Source organism: Colletotrichum spaethianum (assembly GCF_022836535.1).
Source record: "Colletotrichum spaethianum MAFF 239500 DNA, contig11, whole genome shotgun sequence".
Lineage (NCBI taxonomy): Eukaryota > Fungi > Ascomycota > Sordariomycetes > Glomerellales > Glomerellaceae > Colletotrichum > Colletotrichum spaethianum.
In genome coordinates this window covers 1,379,796-1,403,192 of record NW_026054781.1, presented here as the reverse complement: position 1 = coordinate 1,403,192, position 23,397 = coordinate 1,379,796, and the positions used below count along the sequence as shown (strand labels likewise).

The 23,397-nt window shown below is 55.5% G+C and overlaps 6 protein-coding genes across 6 annotated transcripts; 2 read left to right on the top strand and 4 right to left on the bottom strand.

Moving 5' to 3' along the window:
• Positions 1–7: 7 nt before the first annotated feature.
• ColSpa_05321 (uncharacterized protein) lies at positions 8–2,078 on the top strand (the record flags this gene model as incomplete). The annotated part of the gene is made up of 3 exons (XM_049271533.1): positions 8–260; positions 378–1,183; positions 1,239–2,078. The coding sequence occupies 3 exons, from the start codon at positions 8–10 to the stop codon at positions 2,076–2,078; spliced, it is 1,899 nt and encodes a 632-aa protein (XP_049127490.1).
• A 5,516-nt stretch (positions 2,079–7,594) lies between these two features.
• On the top strand, positions 7,595–12,879 carry ColSpa_05320 (kinesin-like protein unc-104; the record flags this gene model as incomplete). Its single annotated transcript, XM_049271532.1, has 2 exons — positions 7,595–7,658; positions 7,748–12,879. The coding sequence occupies 2 exons, from the start codon at positions 7,595–7,597 to the stop codon at positions 12,877–12,879; spliced, it is 5,196 nt and encodes a 1,731-aa protein (XP_049127489.1).
• A 1,043-nt stretch (positions 12,880–13,922) lies between these two features.
• On the bottom strand, positions 13,923–14,355 carry ColSpa_05319 (putative cytochrome c1 heme lyase; the record flags this gene model as incomplete). Its single annotated transcript, XM_049271531.1, has 2 exons — positions 13,923–14,080; positions 14,262–14,355. 2 exons carry the CDS (start codon positions 14,353–14,355, stop codon positions 13,923–13,925), a joined length of 252 nt encoding a protein of 83 aa, XP_049127488.1.
• Positions 14,356–15,141: 786 nt separating this feature from the next.
• On the bottom strand, positions 15,142–16,271 carry ColSpa_05318 (uncharacterized protein; the record flags this gene model as incomplete). Its single annotated transcript, XM_049271530.1, has 2 exons — positions 15,142–15,991; positions 16,048–16,271. 2 exons carry the CDS (start codon positions 16,269–16,271, stop codon positions 15,142–15,144), a joined length of 1,074 nt encoding a protein of 357 aa, XP_049127487.1.
• Positions 16,272–17,265: 994 nt separating this feature from the next.
• ColSpa_05317 (mitochondrial metalloendopeptidase OMA1) lies at positions 17,266–18,385 on the bottom strand (the record flags this gene model as incomplete). Its single annotated transcript, XM_049271529.1, has 2 exons — positions 17,266–17,409; positions 17,534–18,385. 2 exons carry the CDS (start codon positions 18,383–18,385, stop codon positions 17,266–17,268), a joined length of 996 nt encoding a protein of 331 aa, XP_049127486.1.
• A 1,650-nt stretch (positions 18,386–20,035) lies between these two features.
• On the bottom strand, positions 20,036–21,418 carry ColSpa_05316 (secondary metabolism regulator LAE1; the record flags this gene model as incomplete). Its single annotated transcript, XM_049271528.1, has 5 exons — positions 20,036–20,182; positions 20,245–20,707; positions 20,762–21,029; positions 21,218–21,233; positions 21,308–21,418. The coding sequence occupies 5 exons, from the start codon at positions 21,416–21,418 to the stop codon at positions 20,036–20,038; spliced, it is 1,005 nt and encodes a 334-aa protein (XP_049127485.1).
• Between the last annotated feature and the right edge of the window lie 1,979 nt (positions 21,419–23,397).

Here is a 23,397-nt window from a genome sequence, read left to right as displayed (position 1 = left end):
GTGGAGGATGCACCAACCAGAGACCCGGAAGTACCAGCTCTTCCCCAAGGATCGTCAGCAACGGCCACCATTAAAGACTCTCGACCCCGAGCAAGCCTTTGCCCTCGCCATGGGACAGAACGACAAGACGGAGAAGCCCTGCAGCAGCAGTGGCTCGCTTCGGTTACGCATCAAAGAGCACAACCTCATCAGACGGCGCAAAGTGAGCATTCCCGAGCTGGGCCCAATGACCACTGTCCAGGAGGTTCCCATGGATTCACGTAAGTGTGCACGCTTTTGTCTCTAGAGACCATGGCTGACAAGCCCTAGCCACTATTCCGGGACGACCGCCGCTGCATGAGAGATCAGTCAGCGCGCCTGGTCATCACATTAAACAGGACCATTCCGACGGTTCCGTCACGTCCATTGCCGCCGCCGACGCCAACAGATCTGCGTACACAACCCCCGCTTGCTCCCCGGAACGACACCAACGGTCTGCCTCCGAAACCCAGACACCCCGTCAGCCAGCCTCGCCGAAGCAGCTGGCCCTCTCGTCATCCCTACTCACATCGGCAACGTGCCTCGTCTCGCTAAGCAAGTCTCACACAGTCGCATGCGATCTGGCAGCTCCGGCTATGACACCGGCCAGCTTTCTGCCCGAACCGACGATTCGCCCAGATCCCAGTCCCGGACTCCCTACACACCCTTGACTGCTTCTACCGCGCTGACGACACCGCTCTCCGCCTGCCACAGCTTGCAGTCTGCCACCACGCCCGTGTCGGCTCCCATCATGGAAGCACGGGAATCCCCTAGGCCATGGGAGAACAACAGCACACCGACCGCAATGGCTTCCGGCCAGCACCACACCGATGCCTCTGTAGCATCTGAAGCAGAGTGCGCGTTCAGACCGCATGTCAGCGCCCATAGGAGAGGACAGTCCGAGTCCGGTAGTATCATGGATCGAGGACGCCCAAGAAAGCGGGGTGATGTGCGAAACAACAATGGCCCCCTTAAGCGAAGCTGCTCGACACGGAACAAGAGCGCTGAACGCCGGGCCTTTGAGGAGCTCCCAACCGGATGGCGAGCTGGCGAGGCAGCCAACCACATGGAGCAGAACGAGTTGGCGGCTCTGCAGACCCAGGCGTTTGGCCAGGCGTCTAGGTTCGAGGTGCTCAGGAAGGAGGACGTTGAGCTCCTTTCAAGGGTAAGACATGAACCTGCTATAACATGATGTGGAATAGGACTAACAGCAACCACAGGAGCTCCGTCAGCTCGACGAACGAACTGAGTACCTTCGTCGCACCTACAACTCTCTGCGAGCTGGCCGACGTAACCTGCACTCGCGCATGTGCCAATACCTCCGCTCTCCTCGGACGGCGAGGTTCAGTACAGACTCGATCCTCAAGCAAGAGGAAGCTCTTGCGGAGCTTGACACTTCCATTGATGACTGGGTCAACAAGCTGGAACAGGCCGAGAACCGCCGGACACGGGTACGCCAAAAGCTCCTGGAACACGTTGCTGCCGCAGCTACCCTTCCCACTCCGGCGGCTGCGGCTGCGAGCGAGTCATTGCAGCTTGCCATGGGCGTGCGACCACCCCCACAAGCGGGCGTTGGAAACATCTCCACTCCTCCCCGAAGCCCCACCAAGAACGCATTCTCTTCACACACTATCAACAGCTCCCCTTCGCCGCAAAGGGTTGTCGCTCAGGTCCCTAGCACTATTGTCGAGCAGCCCGTGGTTGAGGACACGCCCAAAGCATCCGCCAACACCAAGCATGAGTCTTCTTTTAACCATCGTCGCACCGGCATGGAAAGCATTCGCATCTACGCCGACAGCGACGTGTACGCCCTCTTGGCCGACGTGGAGAACGAAATCACCAAGATGAGCGCGGCGGCAAACCTGCCTGAAAACACCGCCGCCCTGTCCGACGACGAGCAGAAGGAGATTCATCGGGCGCGCAGCCATGAGGCTCTAAGCGGACTGCTCACGGATGCCAAGAGCACCGTCTCATCTCCCCGCGCACCTTCACCTCCAGCCAAGGATAGCCCGGCGGACGGGGAGGCAATTTTCCTTACCAACGCCGTGTTCCGAGGCTGAGGAGCCAACCACACTTGCTCCATTCTCCATCCCAACCTACTTGTCCAACACATCCAACCTCTCGAGATTTCATCTCACTGTTCTCTTGAAACTGTTACTCGTCTAACGCTTACGCTCCCTACGTCTCACACGACATCACGGCTGACCCATTACATTCCTTTCCGAGAAGCACTTGTCTCTTTTCTAATCCCTGTCTTGTTTGCACAAAGTTGATACCCGTCCGCGACGCTCCTTTTTCTTGCATAATCATGGCTTTATAAACCGACCACCACACCAAATTCCCTTCATCTCACTGTCGTATTTCTCACCTACATACATATTGTCATTTGCCAGGTGCTGGTGGCGCATTCTTGCTTTCTTACGGGAATCGGTCGAGGCCCAGTGTGGAATCAGAACAGGCTGATGTCCTCTTCGTGTAAAAAATACCAGCTATGTATCATCTTCTGTGCCCGACCTCGAGTCTCATGGGCTACAGTGTATTATCCAAACAAAAGGCACAGTTTCCATTAGGGAAACAAGACAAATCAAAGGCACTATATCAAAGCACACTGCATGTTCCCAAAGTCCCCCAATCAATAAACGCGCTACTGTAAGCTAGGTGTTTGACGATTGAAAAGAAAAGAAAAAGAATGACCAGAAATAGTACAACATTGCGGTGAAACTCCGGGGGGGCGGCCACACCCTTCAAATGGACTACCTGACGGTCTTTGGAAGCAGGCATCGGATGAGTTTTGCGGTGGCCATTCTCACGTTCCTGGCACTCGAGGGGGGTTCCTCTCCATCCAGTCTTATCCTTGGATGTCTGACGGCGATCTACAAGGGCCCGAGGAGTGGAGAGGGAAAGGCACCGTTGCTGATGATTTTGACTCGGACGAGAGTTTTTACATAGTATGACCTACATGTACCTAAAAAGAAAAGCTAATCTCCCAAAACCCTGCGAATCACTCTGCAATCCCTAGGCTTGTACATGTGCGTGTGTGTGTGTGTGTGATCGGGAGTGGTTGAGTGTGGGTAGCATGTTAGACTTTTGACTCGCTGCATGGGCGTGACGTACAGCGCGGGCATGGGCTAGTGGGATCGGGAGATGCTCGATAGAGTTGGCTGTTGCGCGTGCAGGCTATACTCTTTACCGCTCTTTGCCGCGAGCGAGCGCAGTCCCATGAGCACGTGTGTGCATGTGTACATAGTTCAGGTTCTCCTGCCCCTCCCGGGCTTGATAGGGGAAGGGAGGGATGCGTGGAGCTGCGGGCGATCGGTCCAAGTGATTAGTGTAATTACTAGGCGCGGCTGCGAGGCCCATGGACGCGTATCGTTGCATCTGCGAATCAATCGCGGTGGGCTCTCTCACTTGTATCTCGGCCAGGTAGGTCGAGCATGTCAAGGATGTCAAGCAACGGCAAAGGTCGAATGGCGTTTGTAGTGAATCAGATCGTTTGTCAAGGCAGGATACATGATCGGCCGCCCTCCCTCCCTCCTCAAAGAGGCGGCTCGCCAAGATGTTGTATGTACAAGGTATTCATGAAAAGATGGATGGAGGAAGGGAGGGCGCCGAGCCCCGCGAAGATGGGAGCGCAGAGTTGCAGAGCGCACGCCGATCTGCGGTGGGAGCGGTGCAACAATGTCATGAGTCGGCCGGCGCGCGCCCAGAGTTTGTTCTCCAACTGTGGAGTGATTTCACGGTAACCACCTCCCCCCCCCCCCCCACTGGCTGTGAAGACGCTGAAGGTTTTTCTTTCTTCTTTCTTTATCCCGAGGGTTTGTGGGAGGGAGGAGGGACATGAAGGGAACGGGAGCGGGATGGCATGGTCTATTTTCAAAGTTGCGGGTTGCCGCTACGTTGGTGCAAGCTTGTTCGGTTGATTGGCCGTCTTGGCTTATATCAGCTGAGTTTCTGCCGCCCGTATAAAGTTGTTGGTGTCGTGATGCGAGGTGGTGCTGCGGGTGGTGCCCCCCCCCCCCCCCCCCCCCCCCCCCCCCCATCCCCCCAAACTGATCCACGCGCCATGTCAACGAGGCTGCGACAGTGGATGTCGATCCGAGCGGGCTGAGTGTCGTCTTGCGTGAAGGGATCGAAAGGTCGTTTAGGTAATGTATTTTTTTCTGCTTCTTCCTTTCCTTGTTGAGCAATGGCCGTGTTTGCCGGCGCGAAACGTCTTTGCTGGCTGGGGCCGGCTGGCGTGTGTCAAACTAACGGGGACGCGCGCGCCGCCCACTTTGCATGTCAAGCCCCGTTCCTTGCAGTAGCTCGTCGACCACGACTGGTCCGGGACTTTTTTTGCCTTCTTAGGTAAGGAGCCAAGAGAAACAAGAGAAAAGGGGAAAAAAGAAAAGAAAAAAAAGAAAACGTGGGCGAGAGACGCCGACGGCGTCGCTCCCGGGCCCGGCACACATCAGCGCCGCAACGGTGTTTGGGCTCAAACGCCCCTCCCCCCTCCTCCTCCTCATCGTCGGGGTCCTCACCCTTGCTAGCTTCGTAGTGAACCAGCCCTGTTATGTTCTAGCCAGTGCAAAGGCAGGGTGTAGGCAGCGATCACCGTTTATGTTTAGTTTGGAGGGGGAAGAAAAAAAAGTACTCGTCGAAAAGAGCCATCGAAACGCTAGCGTGCTGGAATTCCCGTTTCCCTCTTTTCTTTTTCCTCCCTTCGTTTCCCGTCACAGTGGGTGTACGAGCGGCTCGCGTTTGACAAGAGGCGCTACGGCAACGGCGTGCAGGCGCGCTTGGGGGCTTGCTCCCAGCATTCGGGCAGGACCTTCGGCCCCCTTATTTAAGCAGCTGTCAGTTCGAGACAATAGGGCCCCGGGGGGGTGTGGTTCCGCCCCGATGCGTTCGCGCAAGCTGACAGGAGGAAGGGCGATGAGGGGGGGGTTACGGCCGAGGCGGAGCTTCCCTCGAGAAATCCGGGCTGCTTCGGAGGGCTCTTTTATCATCCGTGTTTTGCGGGGACAGAGTTTCCGGGCACACTCGTATACAGTCCTGGTGTTCTGGAATACTGGGGCCGTTTCTCGTGGGCCGGCCTCGGATACGGCTGTGCGAGTCGAAGCAGCATCAGCACCAGCACCAGCACCAGCAGCGGGGCGTCTGTGTCCATGTCAGTTGCCTTCGGGTCGTTGCATCCGGTGCGCCGTCGTCGAGGGGCCTCGCTCTTGTGAGACAAGGGCAACACGAGGATGAAGGGGTTCTAGAAGAGCGTGCAGAAGGATCGGTGGAGAAGGAGTCATCAGAGGTCCGGACCCAAGGCTGACGCTCCGATAACTGGTTTTGCGGACCCGCTGCCGCACCTTGGGGTTTTAAACCGGGGTGGGAGCCCTTTCGCCTCTCTGGTCGAGGAACCGGGGAATGTCGCCGGGTCTGCCAGTATGGGTATCGCGATGGGGGTGGCTGGAGCACGCCTTAGTCGAGAAGGTTATCTTCGGAGCTTTTGTTGCAAAGCCCGGGGAAGGGGGAGAGAGGGCCCCGTCACAGATGTGTTAGTCGTCGCAGATAGATGGCGACACTCTTTCCAAGGTAGGATTCCGCGACCTGCCTAACATGGGAATAATTTCGTGTGCCGCTTTACCGGCTGTTGATTGGACTGTGCTGACTTGTGCAAATTCAAACCGCAGGTTGGCTATCTGAGCAGTTCGTCTCTGTAACGCACCAGACGTACACAGGGCTGCCCCGGTATGTCGTGGTTTGGTTGCTTTGGGGTCCTGATAAGCCACTGCAAGAGAGGTTTCCCAGATACGGCAGGCAGGCTGGCAGGAACATGACTACGTTTCTACTAAAGGCTCGTTGACCGTTTTGTATGTGCCGTACTAGCTAAGCGTTTATTATCATCGCAAGCCGATGAGACTGGTACACGTTGAACCTTGCAGGTTAGCTTCGCGCACCAGGGTACCATGCGCAAAGCACACTCGAAGATGTAGAAAACGTGATGCATTAGTAAAGGTCCTAGTCAAGTCAGAGTTGACGTGGCGTGAGGGAAAGATATGGCTTCGAGCATTTCATGTCGAATTGTCCAACAGGTTGCGGTTCGGCCATGTCATTTCAGAATATACGATATTTGACTATGCGTTTCTGCAACTTGGTTGGAGTCGGCTCACAGCTCTCATAAAGACTGCCTACTGTCGGACAGAAACGCCGTTGTTGGATTCGGGATTAAAGATTGGCCAGCGTGTTGCAATGGCATCTTGACGCTGGACATTATCACCCGCCCATATAGCTCGTGCTGCCGGAGTTTATCGTCTCGTTCGCGGTAACGAAGACGATCGAACACCGGAACCGGAGACCCGCGCTCTGCTGACCAACATGACAGGGATGACACTCGTAAAAACTGGAAAGAATGGGATGAACGTCCGCAAATCACTGTCATGCGAAGAGGTTATGCGGACAGCTGAAGATGGGGCGGCGAGACATGGCAGCAGTTCAGCTGGAAACGGGAATGTGACTGCCGCGGCAACAGATTATGACGGCTGTTGATAAGTCGGGCGAAAACGAGATTCATGTTCAGATGCTGAGGCAACGCTCGAGGCACCTGCGTTCTTGAGTTTCTCGACTGTTTCAACCGTTGAGATTTGCCATAACCTTAAGGTTCTCCTAGGTGCAGTCAGTATGAATGCTAAGACTTATCGACAAACAGCGGCTGCCATCGAGGCGAAGCGGTTCAGTGGCATATCGAGAGCTCGAGGCCATTGCATGCGCCCGTGTAGAATGTGATGATCGTCGATGGACGAGGGTTTCCTCTTGTGTTCGTGGGCGATCAAAGGCAAAGACTGGGAGATCATAGAGGCGAGAAACAAGTGCGCTGGACCAATCCTTCACGGTGCTTAGTCATGTGGGAATGGAATGGCAGCGCAGGCAGCTCGAAGCAGTGGTCCTCGCCCGTCACCCCGCTGAGCAGATTGGCACGTGAAGTGACCCTGAGCAAAGCTAATTTCCCGCCCAATCAAACAAGGCCACTTCCCTGCAGAGGGCCGTCATGCGGTGCGCGACCGCGTCCTTCCCGAAATTTGTTGACATCGAAGTACTCCGTACCTGTCATTTCGCATTTCTGCTCGATGACCCGACGACCAAAATCCCCTTGTATTACGCGACCACGACCCTACGATACCGAAACGATCCTGTATTTGCGCTACGAGGCGCTCTAGCGAAGACTGCAACAGTTGTCCAGTGTCCGTTGGCGGACGCAACACACATTTGTTTGCGGGGGCCACTGTCTGCGTCATTCCAAGAACCGCTCTTGGGATTACTTGGCCATCAATATCGTCAGAATTCCGCTTGACGATCGCCCCGGTTCGCCCAATTCCGCTCGCATCAAGCCCGAAGAATGACCTTGGACAGCTTCTGAGAGTTGCTGCCGAGATCACAAGCGGACCATACTTGGACGACGTGGACCTCACTGCAGTCCAATCTTTGAGGGTCGTTGACCCCGTCGGACGCTGTCAACAGCAGGCCGTGGCCGAAGGCCTGTCATCCGCAGAAACGGCACGCTCTGCCGTGAAGTCGGGCGGCAGGTGCCCTCAACCCAGTCGCAAAGATGGCGCCAGCAGGTGGTGGAAATATCAAGGTGGTGGTGAGAGTGAGACCATTCAACAGTAGAGGTATGCCTTGCAGTTTGAACCCCTCTTGCTCCCCGATGGAGCGCACAGAGGAGGCCCGGTCGCCGGAACACATGCTGACCCCATCGCAGAAATCGACCGGGGTTCAAAATGCATCATAGAGATGAAAGACAACCAGACGATCCTCACCACACCCGCCGACGCTCACACGAAGAACGCAAAGGATGCTGGCCAGAAGGTCTTCGCCTTCGATAGGTCATACTGGTCGTTCGACCGCAAGGACTCCCACTATGCCGGTCAGGACAACCTCTTCGACGACCTCGGCCAGCCCCTCCTGGACAACGCATTCGGCGGCTACAACAACTGTATCTTCGCTTATGGTCAAACGGGTTCCGGAAAGTCCTACTCGATGATGGGGTACGGCAAGGAGGTCGGTATCATCCCAAACATTTGCCAAGACATGTTTAGGAGAATCACAGCTTTGCAGGAGGACAAGAACCTGCGCTGTACCGTGGAAGTGTCATATCTCGAGATCTACAACGAGCGGGTGCGAGATTTGCTCAACCCGTCAACCAAAGGCAACCTCAAGGTCCGAGAGCATCCTTCGACTGGACCGTACGTCGAGGATTTGGCAAAGCTGGTGGTGGGCAGCTTCCAGGAGATCGAGCACTTGATGGACGAGGGAAACAAGGCTAGAACTGTCGCGGCAACGAACATGAACGAGACATCCAGTCGAAGTCACGCAGTCTTCACCTTGATGCTCACTCAAAAGAAATTTGATCCCGAAACCAAAATGGAAATGGAAAAGGTCGCCAAGATCAGTCTGGTTGATTTGGCTGGTTCGGAAAGAGCTACCTCGACGGGTGCTACAGGTGCCCGCCTGAAGGAGGGTGCCGAGATCAACAGGTCACTGTCCTCTCTGGGCCGTGTCATTTCAGCGCTTGCTGATATCTCGACCGGGAAGAAGAAGAAGGGACCTGGTGGCCAGGTTCCTTATCGAGACAGTGTTCTGACTTGGCTTCTCAAAGATTCATTGGGTGGAAACAGTATGACGGCCATGATTGCAGCCATCAGTCCTGCAGACATCAACTACGACGAGACGCTCAGTACACTTCGATATGCCGACTCAGCCAAGAGAATCAAGAACCACGCCGTGGTCAACGAAGATGCCAACGCCCGCATGATCAGAGAACTCAAGGAAGAGCTTGCCCTCTTGAGGAACCAACTAGGCGGTGGTGGAGGCGGAGCTGCTGGTGCGGCCGGAGCTGCTGGCGGCGTTGTCACATCCGAAGAGGTGTATCCGGAAGGCACGCCTCTAGAGAAGCAATTCGTGTCCATTACATCCAGCGACGGTGCCGTGAAGAAAGTTTCCAAGGCCGAGATTGCTGAGCAGCTTAACCAAAGTGAGAAGCTGCTGACGGATCTGAACCAGACATGGGAGCAGAAACTGGCCAAAACCGAAGAGATCCACAAGGAGCGCGAGGCTGCACTAGAGGAGCTAGGTATCAGCATCGAGAAGGGTTTCATTGGGCTTTCCACGCCCAAGAAGATGCCTCATTTGGTCAACCTCTCAGACGATCCACTGCTGGCCGAGTGTCTGGTGTACAACCTCAAGCCCGGTTTGACCACGGTGGGAAACATGGACACGAACGCCGACAACCAAGCCAACATTCGTCTCAACGGGACGCGAATATTGCATGACCACTGTGCGTTCGAGAACGGACCAGATGGTACCGTCATGGTCATTCCCAGGGAAGGCGCCTCTGTCATGGTCAATGGTAAGCGGATTGAAGAGCCTAAGCAGCTTCACTCCGGCTATCGAGTCATTCTGGGCGATTTTCACATCTTCCGCTTCAATCATCCCATGGAGGCACAAAAGGAGAGAGCAGACAAGAGCCTTTTGCGCCAGTCTGTCACAGCCAGCCAGCTGCAGAACCTCGAAAAGAGCATACCTACGCCGTCAGTCAGCCCTCGGCCAGGGCACGAACGGAATTGGAGCAAGGCTGGATCGGACTTTGGCGACAGCCGACCGGACTCTCCTATTCCGTTTCGTAACGGGCGCGATAATGACTGGAGCTTCGCGAGGCGTGAGGCAGCAGAGGCCATACTCGGCACAAACCAGAACCTGGCTAGCCTCACGGACGAGGAGCTCAATGCCTTGTTCGAGGGTATCCAAAGAGCGCGCGCCGAACGTGTCAACGGCCGCGAGGGTGACGACGATACGGAGTCAGTCACTTCATATCCTATCCGAGAAAAGTATATGTCAACTGGCACCCTTGACAACTTCTCTCTCGACACTGCGCTCACCATGCCCTCGACCCCCAAACAGGGTGAGGTGGACGACAAGCTGAGAGAAGTACGAGAGGAGATGCAATCTCAGCTCGACCGGCAGAAAGAGGAGTACCAAGACCAGCTCAAGACAGCTGAAGCGGCCAACGTCGAGGTGGAAGAGATCAAGAAGGAGAAGGTTAGGATGGAGGAGACTTTGCAAGCACTCAAGGAAGACATGCAACAGCAACTGGAGGTCCAGCGCCGCCAGTTCGAGGAGAAGCTCGAAAAGATGGATCCGCTGAAGAGGCCAAAGGCTAATCCCAAGCTATCCGACGAAGAAATCGAGATCGCCAAGCAGGTCGTAAAGCACTGGCGGACCAGGCGCTACGTGCGGATGGCTGAGGCGGTCCTGCAGCACGCCTCAACGTTGAAGGAAGCACAGATCATGAGCAACGAGCTCGACGAAGGCGTGGTCTTCCAATTCACCGTCGTCGACCTTGGTCATTCCCTCTGCTCTACCTACGACATGGTTCTGAACGGGTTGACAGGTGAAGGAGACGATATCGCTCTCGACGAGGCTCAGAAACCATGCATCGGCGTTCGTGTCATCGACTACAAGAACAGTGTTGTCCATTTGTGGAGTCTCGAGAAGCTCCACGACCGAGTTCGCCAAATGCGACAGATGCACCAATACCTCGACCAGCCAGAGTACGCACAGCACTTGAGTCTCGACAATCCCTTCATCGAAACATGCATGCCGCAGTACACTCTTGTGGGAGAGGTCGACGTGCCTCTGAAGGCGGTGTTCGAAAGCAGGGTTCAGGACTTTGCTCTCGACGTCCTCTCTCCACACACTTCCCATGCTATCGGCATGATCAAGCTTTCCTTGGAGCCATCACACGCTCGGGCACCTTCAAATACGCTGAAGTTCAATGTTGTTATGCACGAGATGGTGGGATTCGCCGAGAGGGAGGGCACAGAGGTTCATGCTCAGCTGTTCATCCCCGGTGTGTCCGAGGAAGATGGCATCACGACTACCCAGATGGTCAAGGACTTTGACGAAGGACCAATTCGATTTGAGAGCGTGCATAGCATGAGCGTCCCTCTCTTCAGCCCACAAAGCGTTACCCTTCGGGCGGCCATTTTCGCCAAGGTATCCGCCATGCACCTGGACAAACTATTGAGCTGGGACGATATGAGAGACGCTGTGCCCGTGTCCCGAGGAAAGCCTAAAGGCGCAAGGATTGCGGAGTCCCAGTTTTACACTGAGGAGAAGCATGATTTGCTGGCAAGGATACAGATCCTCGAGCTCAACGAAGAGGGAGAGTATGCGCCCGTCGAAGTCGCGCAAACGAGCGAGATGGACGGCGGTACTTTCCAACTCCACCAAGGGCTCCAACGTCGCATTGCCATCAACATCACGCACAGTTCTGGCGATGCGTTGCCCTGGGACGATGCGATGAACCTTAGAGTGGGCAAGATTCAACTCCTGGACCAAGCAGGAAAGTCTCCCGACATGACCTCCACGTCGCCAACCATTACTCTCAAGCTCGCCAACAAGCCTGCTTTCCGCGAAAACGCCAATGGTACCCGAAGCATCACACTCACCGGTCAGTGGGATTCCAGCTTACACAACTCTCTGCTCCTGGACAGAGTCACCGCGGATAAGTACCGCGTTCAGATGACTGTAGCCTGGGAAGTCAGCTCCAACAAGTTTGCGGAACCGATGAAATTTGCGATGCGTGTCTGTTGTCAGATCATGTCAAGATCTTGGGTTCGACAGACGTCCATGTTTTCCTCGCTGTGGCAAAGTGTCCGATTCGTTCATGCAACGAGTGGCATCTTCACACTCTCCATGAGGCCAGCACCTATTAAGAGAATAGGTGACCTCTGGAGGATGAGCAGCCAGCACGATTATGTCAAGGGAGAAGAACAACTTACTACCTGGACTCCTCGTGGTGTTTCTCTCGTCAGCGACTTCATACTCGCTCGTAAGAAAAGAAGCCGAATCGCTGAGATTGGGGCCGTGCAGACTCTTATAAAGAAGATTGGCCTGCCTGAGCCGAAGGTAAAGCCAGAAGAGGAAGAGACCCAGGAGGAGGATTTGCCTCCTCAGCCAACATACCACAATGAAGACGACGACCTGCTGAACGATACACCGGAGAGCTCCCAGGTGCCAGAGGACGAGGACCTTGTCAACGGTGACGGCCAAGACACCCCACAACCCGAAGAAGAGACTGTGACAGTGCAAACACCGCAGGAACCAGAAATCCCAGAGCGGGAGAAGCAAATCCTCGGAAAGTGCATCAGCCTCTGGCACAAGTATCCGGATCCACTACTACAAATCCTTAGCCCGGCCAACACCGATCCACCGACGGACGGTTCTGCACCGGAGGCATCCACCCCGCCCAGTCTGATCCCAACAATCATCAGAGTGCCCAAGAACCCAAAGGTGCTCAAAGGTGGTTACCTGCTCATCCCCAACAGCAGCTCAACAAGATGGGTCAAGAGGTTTGTCGAGTTGAGGCGGCCATACCTTCACATTCACTCTGTCACTGATGGGGACGAGGTGGCTATTGTCAGCTTGCGAAACTCGCGCGTTGACAGCCAACCCGGCGTCATTGGCCTGCTGTCTGGTGACGATGACGATGCGGGCTCCCAGACAAATGGCAGCAGCGAAGAGTTCCGTCCAAGCCATCGGCGAACTGCTTCCGGGCGCGTCATCTCGACCATCTGGACAGGTACTGGAACCGGCGGTGCAGCAAATGGTGCGGGCGGCGGTCTGCAGAGGCTCAGCGAGCGATTGCAAGCCGGCGTGTTTGCCATCTACGGTACGGACAACACGTGGCTGTTTGCCGCGCGTAGCGAGCGTGACAAGATGGATTGGATCTTCCGCATCGACCAGAGTTACTTCTCGGGAAGTGACAGCGCCAATGGCAGCGGTGCGGGAAGCCCCGACAGATATGACGACTCTCTCATTGGCGGGTACTGAACGGACCAAGCAAATCAAGGGACAGCGACGTGTTTTTATTAAACGAACTCTTTTCCTATTTCCTAGTCTAGGATGAACAACGTCGATTTGAAACGACGACACCGCATAGGCGAGGGCTTATGCTCACATCATCAACCAACAATTTCTCTTTGTTTCGTTTGTATAACGCACGACGACGAATTGCATTATACCCTCTATGACTTGGAAATGGGAAGCGCGAAGAACAGGAGAGAGAGGATGAAGGGTGGGGGGATGGAGTCAACGATCTTGCTTATTCAAGATGCCATAGAAGGGGTGGTGGCGCGTGCAGTAAGAGACTGGAATTCCGATCAATGATACAAAATCTAGACAGACAGAAGAGCCGCCCTTGGGAAAGGATGCAAAAAAGGGGGCGGCGCGATGAAGCCACGACTTTTGGCTTTCCACGGGGTTGCTGGATTTGCTTGCGGCACGGGCTTGCACAATAATATTCTCTAGTCACTGCCGAGGCAGCGGCTGTACATAGTTTTACGAAGATATCTCTAATGACTAAACGGTTCGAAGATGGAGGATCTGGTGCGGCGATGAGAGACGATCAGATTTCACACGGAAAGCCCGAGAGGTTGGTTAAGAAGACTTGGGCGTCCGTTCTGGACGGTACCCGTGTCGAGTTGTCTAGAGCTACATCTACTGTTCTTGATACTGATTCACAGCAGCGAAAACGTAGACTCCATGGATGCCAAATGACAATCTCCTGTGTTCTGTGCGATCTTTCCTTGTCGTCCAAAGAGATTATCCGGACTGGCTAGAGAGCTCAGACGGGAACAAGCCTCCGGGCTCCTGATCTCCCATGGCAAGCCCCGACGATACGAGTCTTTTACCATTCAGAGCCAGCCAACCCTGACGACGTCCCTGCGAGCCAATAGAACCCGAAATCAAGATCTCGCAAATCCCACGCCGCTAAAAAAAAAAAACCAACCAGAACCTACATATGCTTAAACATGATGCACAGACCGCACAAAGGCAGGAGGAGTAAAGAAAAAAGGAAGGAGAAGAAGGACGAATCACAGCTTGGCGCTCTCGGCGACGGTGCCGATCTTGAGTTTACCGCCGTACTTCTCGAGGACCTTTTCGTTGTGGTACTTCCAGAACACCTTTGTCGCGTTCTTGCCGGCGAAGCGCTTGAGAATCTTCTCGCCGCCAGGGTGCTCTGATTGGAAGGCTGGACGCGGACTGTCAGTGTTTGGTACTTGGAGGGCTAGAAAATGGACTCGTTGATGAGAGGGGATGGGTTGGCCAGGGCTGGCCGAGACACAGACGCAGAAGGATGGGTGGGAGTGAGAGTGGTGGAGAGGAGGGGAAGGGGGGGGAGGGTGCACTGAAGGGAGAAGAGGCTCTCTTACCGGTGATATCGTAGACGCCGTTCTCGACAATGATCCACATGTCCTTATCGGTCTTGTGCTGGGCGACCTCCTGAGTGGTGAACGTCTTGGACATTGTGGCGGTTGGCGGTGCGTGTGTTGCCGTGTGTGAGGGGTAAGGTGAGATTTGGCAGTGATCTGTCCGAAGCGTGTCAAATGCTGAGAGACAGGCGGTTTGCCTCGAGATGTGAGTTGAGCGGTGAGATTGAAGATTGAGGTGAGAGAGAGAGAGAGAGGGAGACAGAGAGGGAGAAAACGGAGCGGTTTCCAGAAGAAACGACAAAAAAAAAAAGAGCCGGGGGTTTTTTTAGGGGTGTCGTCGCATGCACACGCCGGTCCAATACGTACGTGCGTGCGCGCGCGTGCTGGTTCGTTTGAAGGCACCTCAGTGACCGACCAAGTGAGTGGCACGAGTCAACTTACCTCGGCTCATCTACGCGCGAAACAACCGCCCAACGTCATTCGTCCCGCTGATTGGGGTAACTTAGGGGGGGGGCATGCTCCGCCCCGGACGGACCTAGGCCTGGAGTAAAAATGCGGGAACAAATCACGAGGCCTGCATTTCTCAGCCCACGGGATTGGGGTCTGGGGAGGGGGATGGCTAGATCCGAGGCTCCGCTGGTTGACAACTATGTAACCCTTTCATTACCATCCTATAAGCTTTCTTGGAATGTTCTACGACGACATGCGATGGCCAGGGAAAGCTAGGATCATGGTCGGATTTAGGTTGTCTTTTTCCCAAGTTCATGTTGAATGATTGATATTCAATGTACAAGAAAGGTAACACCGGATCAATTGACGAGAAACATTGACTTTTTATAGCTTCTCAACTACATAAAATTATAACTACGGCAACACGCATCTAAGTCATGAAGCCCTTGTGCCCATCACCATCCGCATCCTTGAACGGGTTCAGCTTCGCAGCCATGGACGGCTTCTTCGTCTCGGCATCAGTCGTGTGGGAGTGACCGGTCGTTGTTGACGAGGTGTTGTGCGATTTGGCATGAGCCGTCTTGGCCGCGGTCTGCGCCGCTCCAGCTGTGCCCGTGCCAATTGCGCCGGCGCCGGTACCAGCACCCGCGCCGCCGGCAGCAACACCGGAGGAACCGAGTTGCGGCTCCTGGTGGCGAGTACGGTGCTCATCGAACCCTGTCTGGCCCACGTTGCGGTCATTCACACCGCGAGCGTCGACGTCTCTGCCACCGCTGTGACGTTGCCCTTGCGTGGCAGCCGCGGCACCTCCTGTGGCACCCAGGCCAGCTCCACCAGTGGTCTGGCCAGAGGAGTACTGGTGGTCGCGGTGACGACGGTCATCCTGCAGGCCATATTCCTGGCTAGTGCTGTTCACACCACTATGGCCACTGCCTCTCTCAAGCTCGCCAAGGGTCTTGGTGGGCAGCACCGAAGTGTCGTGGTGGACGGCCTCGGCGTGGTGTGTCTCGTGGACCGGCACGGTGGTATGGACGACGTGAGGCTGGATCGTTTCCTTCTCCACCACGGGCTGGATGTGCTCGTGCACGTGGTGGTGCACCCGCTCGCTGTTTGTCACCGGCGCGTTTGCGGATGACTGCGACTGTGTGGTCTGCTGCGTAGTGGACGTGTTCTTGAACTGGGCGGCCTCCTGGTCGAGGGCCTGACGAGTGTCTCGCTCGTTTCCGTGCTCAAAGGACTTGTTCTGGACGGGAGCCACCTTTTGGTGGTGCTGTTCAGGACTGGAGGTCGTTCGGTTAGTCGCGGGGCTGGAACGTGTTGAAGGACGGGCACTTACAGAGTCTCTTGGGCCTTGACAGGCTGGATGGTGGTGTGGTGGTGGTCTTGGTGGATGTCCTTGTCGACGGCGGTCGTCACCTCCTCCTGCTGGTGAGGGCGGACCTGCTCGTTGACGACAGCGTCGTTGACGTCCTCGTGGACGGTCTTGGACTGTCTGTCAGACTGCCTGTCAGACTGTCTGTCGGACTGTCTATCTTGGGTTGTGTGCTTGGTTGTGTTCATGATGGCTAGGTATGTATTTGGCGTTTGTGGGTATTGTGATGTGGTCTTGATTGTGTGTTCAAAGGGGCTTGTTTACTGGAATAAAAGTACTATTTGGGTGTTATCGACGTGCGTGTATATATATCTTTCAAAACAAGCGCTCAACAACCCTTCCCGCCTGATGCGCTCTGCGTCTTGTTGACCCGATGCATCGTCATGCGTAGCCACATCTCAGCCCCTCAGCCGCTACTGTCGTTCAATGATCATAATGGCGACTTGAAATCTTCCAAATGGAGTCGTGTTCCGGCAAGGGTGAACAGCTGCAAACTCCACCGTCATCGCCAGATCATGGCGATCTCGAGCGCCACTTAAATGTTGAGGCTGAAGCTGAAGAATGGTGCAAGAGCGGTCACTCAGGGGGTCTGAGTGGCTAAATTCCTGGGTAATCCCGCTTGCAAGGATGGTCATACCCACCTGTCGGGTAGTCAGGCATGTCACTTATGTATTTATGTATCGAAGCAGTGGTGCCTCGAATGTCCATAATGACCGCATGCTACTCCATAGGCTTACCCATATTACCGTGTCCATAGTATTTCCAACGCATCCCCGCAACGGGATCCCCTCCGAAGACCCAGTCCTAAGCCGAAGCTCGCTTCGGCCTAAGAGCGGCGGCAGCTTCAGGACGTGAAGGAGCTGCGAGTCTGAGTGGACAACGTGGTTGGTCTTCGATGACATACTATAGCCAAGAATGATGAGATACCGCATGGGCTGAGTAGGTACACGGTAGGGTTGCGAAGAGATGACGAGCGGTCATAGCTGGATAGTGAAAGTGAAAACTTGCTATTGGTATCTTGTTGTAGGAGTGCCTGTGGTCATGATGTGGGGTAATAATACAAGTTCTGAGAAATATGATGAGGGAAGAGAAGCGAATCAAAAACATCCATCATGTCGTGATTCCCATCCCGCCAACGCCGAAACACCATAGCCGCTCCATGCTGGCTTTGCATACGATTAGCTAGAATTCTATAATCATGCTTCCCCGATCTAATGCCCGTCTAAACATGTTGGCGAAGCTGGCTGTGCCCTTGCAGTCGCTGGCCTCCCACTTTTCAACGGCTTTAGGCATCCACTGCTTGTACTTTTCGATTCGATGTTCGTTCTAAACGCGCGCTGTCAGTCTCATCGTTGTCAAACCGTTCTTCGCTGCCTCCAAGTACGCGCAACACCACAGCCTAAGAAAACAGGGCAATGAGGCGTGGGCTAGAAATCTGGTTAGAACCTACCGAAGGGTGTGTGCTTAACAACTCAGGCGCCTCCTCCGCATGCCCCCTCTTGGCCGCCATATCCATCCGTTGCCAAAACGCCACCGCCTCACGCGGGTCGTAGCATGCCTCTGCCATGAGCATCAGCCCGATGTAATCTGCCTCGCTTTCCTGCAGCCGGCTCATGGGCTTCGTGAAGAAAAGGTCCATGAATCCTTTCCCCAGGTACTGCATGAGTATGATGGCTGGTGGGACCACCCACCACAGCGTTACGAGGCTTCCCAGCACTATGTTGGTCACGATGGACGAGCTCATACGCTCGCCAACGTGCTGCGCGAGGTCATGCGCAATCTCGTGGCCCAACACCGCCGCCAACCCGTCCTCGTTGCGCGTCACACGGAAAATGCCGCTGTACACAAACACTTTGCCGCCGGGCATCACAAAGGCATTCATCGTGTGCGGGTCGTCGATGACGTAGACCTCCCACTTCTGGCCGTCGAGCCCCGACACTGGGATCAGCCGGCGCATAACGCGCATCACCATCTGCCGGCGCGGGTCCCACGAGGGGAGGAAGCGGCCGCCTTGCGACTTAATCTCGTAGATGACACGCTTGACCTGCTCGTTCGCGACGGTGTTGACCGAGTTCTCAGAGTAGCAGTTGAAGCGCCGGCGGCCTGAGACCGGGACGGTCTGGATGTGGTAGAAGTAGAAGCCGACGGCCGAGAGGACGAGGAAGACGCCTAGGGCGTGCGTGCCGCGCGACCTGGCGAGGCGCTGGAGGCCCTCTATGGTGACGAGGGGCTTCGCGGTGCGCAGGCGGTATTCGTGGAGGATCTCGCGATGCGCGGGGTTGCGGGGGTCGTAGCCGCCCATAGGCGGCGGGGACAGAGGCCGTCGAGGGGTTTGGGAGAAGAATCGGTGCTGCGAGGCATGGAGGTTTCGTATTGTCGGGAGAGGAGGTATTCGTGATCGGGATCGGAGGAGGGCGGAGGGGGAAACGCCGGCGAGAGGGTGGGCTGGTGGCCGGTGGTATGCGGTGCGTAGGGCGGCCGGCCGCACGAGGGCGCGGAGGGGGAGCATGGCCGGGCGCAACGGCGGGCGCCGGGGAAGAAACGGGCAACAGGAGGCGGCTGTCTGTTTCGCGGCCTCGGTGCAAGCACCACGAAGAAGACGAAGAAGAAGCGCCAGGCGGTACAGTAGACCCGTCGTGAAAATCAAGAGTGAATGTGACAAGGTGAGCTCCGTTGATGCCGTCATCTCGGAGCTCATGGAAAGATCTGGGGCAAGCGATAACGATAAGACATGTGGCGGGGTCACCAGCCACAGAACAGTTCGTCACTTCTGCGCCCTGGGCGTAAGGATTCGCCCTTCAACATCTGCAACTCTTCAAGTCGGGAGTTACATGCCGTTACACTCTTCACATTGGTAGTCTCGTTCAGCGGGTATTATTTTGAGGACTTTCTGAACTGCTCCTGCGCTTGACAAGCTAGATAACCTTCAGCACCCATGTTTCGCTTGTCCACAACACGGCGAGACCAATCATATGGATCACTACCTTACAGTCTAGAATCGCTCGCCTTCTTAGGGAGATGTGAATCGCCATTATGCGACAGTCGTGGTTTCTTGCTCAGCATGCTGAACTTATTAGGTATATATTGTTGGCTGTGGGTCAACACTCCGACGACTTATAGACATGTAACGAAACATCTCAGGCCTAAGAGCTCTGTAAATCAAAGTTTACTTGAACCGGAATCGCTGTTGCACCCCAACTGGGCAGCCGTGGAGTCGTAAGACATGAACCAGTATCTCAAGCGCAGTTGACATCAGTTCCCCATGTTTCAAGACTCAACTCACAATGATGGCGATGGGCCTCCACTCTCGCCACGTGCAGTACTGCCCGTGATACCCTTACGTCCTTCAGGCCTAATCTTCTGCAGTCGCGGCTGTGGCTGCTACGTCATGATTCGCACTGCCAACAGACATGTCGCCGCTCATAACGTGATGTCATGACAGACAACCGAGAGTGCCAGTCCCAGAACTTGTACTGAGTTACCAGGAAAGGACTTTGAGGCCGTTGGCGATGTTGAAGAGAAGTTGCTCTACGCCAAAGCCGCTACGCTGGGACGTGCAGACGGCCGGAATAAGGAGAAGAAAGAGAGCAGAGCATGCCGATAAGACCAAATAGCACGTTGTGGTATCTTTCCTTGGTGCTTCGTGGATACAAATCGGCGTCGTCTAGGACCCACTCCTGTGCGCCGTTCAACTGGCGTCAGCTAGTTGAGAGGTTGCCGTGCGCCTGATGCATCTTTGGCCACAGATGGAGGACTCAACCCCAACGCTTTTGCACAGGGGGGAGAAGAAGATGTCAAAGGCGGTTCTTGAGCGAAATACCCCCGCATCGTCGATGGCTCTCCTGGGAATCATGAAAGGCTCCTAAGCTCCCGCTTGTTCCATACGCCCGAGGCGGCCAGTCTACTGGACATCAAATCATTAGGTCGTGTCGTGTCGTGTCGTGTCGTGCTATCACTCAGCCATGTCCCTGTCCCCCGATGGACTCCTCGGAGGGACAGTTTCGCCCGGGAAGGGTTTACGGCCCCAGACGACCCAGACGTGTTGGTAGGCGTGTATGTGCATGTTGGAGATGTCTCTGCGCACGTCCACCAGCGACACCTGCCCGGGTTCGTCAGTGCACCCGCCACGAAAAAGCATGCATCAGCGGGGTGAGAGCCTACCTGCACTTCCTCTTGTTTTCTTTCGAGAACCTGCGTGAACAGGGCCATGCTAAACCCGCTCAGGCCATCGAGGAAGTTTTGCTCCCAGAGCTTCCCAACGTGCTTGTGCCGAGGGTTCTTGGCCCACCCGTTGATCGGGATCTTGAACACCCGCTGCCGCACGTCGACGAAGCCGACTTCCTCGTACCATTGCCGCAGCAGATGCGACCTCGACAGGGGGCGGCCGATCAGCTCACTCGCGTAGTTCATGTCAAAGATCCAGCGGGACAGAGGGGCGTCCGGCTTCAGGGTGTCGTCGTCAGTGACGGCCTCGAGGTTGAAGTCCTGGGACTCGAGCCAGCCACCCGGGCGGAGGGAGTCGAAGGCCTGCTGAATGACCTCGTTCTTGAAGTCGCCAAAGGAACCAAGCAGGACGCGGGTGTGGATGTAATCAAAGGGGTCGGGCCATGCCCATGATTGGGCGCTGTAGAGTTGATTAGACGGGTTGGACGGGTTCAGACGATCGGGCCCTACTCACGCGTCTTCGATATAGAAATGAACGTTTGGTGGGACGGCGTTACTTTGGATCGGCGACAAGTCGACCCCAATGATGCGGGCTTCCGGGTACATGTCACCCATATCCATGGCCCACGCCCCAGTCCCTGTGCCAACGTCAAGGACTCGTTTGGGAGACCCTTCTGCGGCTATCGGTGCAAAGTGTAACCTGCCGCTAAACAGCTCTGTGAGAGCCAGCGATTGGAGGTCTAAACGCTCCTGCTCCGCAGGGTCGTTGGGGAATACATAGGCTGTAGATTCTGTAAGCTCTCTAGTTCGTCCACACCGGGGCATCGTCAACGTACATCCCGCTCGGTAAGCGTGATATGTCCTGCCGAAATGCCTAGGGAAACACTCGACGTCGTCCGGCAGGGAGTCGGTCTCACTAGAATGCGTTGTTAGCGAATGCGCGGGAGCTATTGTCTAGTGGCAGGCCTACCCTCATGAGGATCGGGCTGGTGAAGTTTGTTAGTGACATCGGATGAACAGTAGATCAAATGGAGAGGGCGGTGGTCCCAGATCAACGTACATCGACTTCTATGTGGCTGTCGTGTAGGGATGACTTGTCAGGGATGGCTTCAAACGTGAACTCGAAGCCATTAAGACGGCCGTCGACGGCGCCTGGCGGGTAGAAAGACATGACTGCGGCCGGCGACATGGACAAATGGTCCGCGAAAAAGGGGTGGGGGGGAGAGAGGCGAGCTCGACGGTGCAGGTATCGCGCGGAGCGGCGCCGCGACGGGCCTTTTTATGAGCTAAGGTGACGCTTTCGGAAGGAACAGAATAGTTGCGGTCGGGTCTCAGTTCATCGAAGACTTGATCGAACGAGTGGAGACTGAAAGTCCATCACCGGTTGATCAGGGTTGTCGGCGGATGCTGGGACAAAGAAAGGGGTTTCAAAGTTGGCTAACAATTGCCGCCTTGAGATGCGTCTTCTTTCGTCGAGCTCGAAGGTATGCCGGTCTCGATGTTATGGTAATCGACCTCTTTCTTGGGTTTAAGACAACAAGTTTTACCTAGAAATGGGCCGAGTGGGCATCAAAGACAAGAGACGACGGGGGTATCGAACAACTGAGTGAGGTGGTGAATAGCTGACGACACAATTCCGAAGTTCGCACACCAACAGCGACAACCCTGTGGCGAAGCACAAAAAAAAAACCTACGGACCCGGGGGGAAACAAAGTCTAAAGAATGGCAATCTTCGAGGATGTCAGAAATGAGGAGAGGGGGAGGGAGGGGAGAAGTCGTGGCCTTTGAGTGAGAGTGAGATGGATGGCGAGCGAGTAAGACGGCGAGTGAGTGCGTGCGTTCGTTGGACCCAGACAGCTGGGTCGACCTGAGTCGGTCTGAGTCCGCGAGGGCGGGAAAGGCGGGAACGAAAACACGGGGAGACCCAGACCCAATGGGTTGGGTTGGCGGTGTTTGTTTGGTTTGTTTGGCGTCGATACCAGCACCCCTGGGGACCCTGGACCCTGGGACCTGGAAATGTGATTTAGCCCCCTCTCTCCAATTCGTCTTGGCCGACCCTTGGGGCGGAACTTGTTGGAAGAGAGACCCAACCACTCAAGACGTATGGATACCTACCACCTGCACGAGATTGCGCGTTGGTGCTCGACTGGCGAATAATGCCCCTTGAGTCTTTTTTAGTCTCGGGACGCCTACTTCTCCGATTTGCTACCGGATTTCGGGAATCTGTTGGGTCAAGAAACAGCCTGGGCGCGGAAAGGCGGCAGTGGTAATGTTGGTATCGGCCGGCGAGGGCGGACGGCAAGTTGTCGAGACTGAACCCTCATGCTTCCTCGAGATGAATTTCCCCCCTCTCACTCTTCCTAGTATTTGTGCGCATCCGCTCCCGGATATGGTGGTGTGGGCTGGCACCGCCGTCGGCGCATGAGGAGGAGGCGAAAAGAGAAAGAAAGAGACGCATGATGCGTCAATGTTTAGAACCAACAAGCCTGGTTCAGGACATGCATATGGCTGCAGAAAAGGTGCCACAAGAAAAGCGCAAACGTGGACCGCGGTTCAATAAAGGAAAAGTCGCCGACTCTCGTCGACCAACGACATCGTTGCCCTCCCCTGCAGCCGCCACAAGTTACCAACCGGAGGGTCAGGAAGACACAAAAAAGAAAATAGTGGTTAACCTGATATCTGACAAGGGCCACGGTTCGGGAGGAAGAAAGCCTCCTCGGAAGCAGATGAACACGTTCCAACGCCAAATATCACGACAACGTGCAGCAATGGAGCACCCTTGCGGTGGGATGCGGTGCAATGTGGTGCCAGGCCAAACGCCTTGATAGGATGACGGGACGTGATTTGCAGAGGCGCCTTGCACGGCCAGGTTCGGTTGGGAGAGTTAGGGTACCATTCGCATATGCTGTAGGCCGGGTCGACTAGGAACTCCTCCGGCCGGGCGTCGGTTAAGGGCCTCGCTGACCCCTGCTCAAGTCGACTGCCAATGCCCGCTTTGCTCTCTCTCTAATCAGTGGTCAACCCCAGCAACATGCGCAGGACCGTTGCCAGCGGTAGCCTCGTAATTCGTGTTGGAGCCGTCGAAAGACGGTGTGACGGGCTAGGCGGAAGCCAGCTCAGGCACTGCAGCAGGCATGATGTGCATGTAAC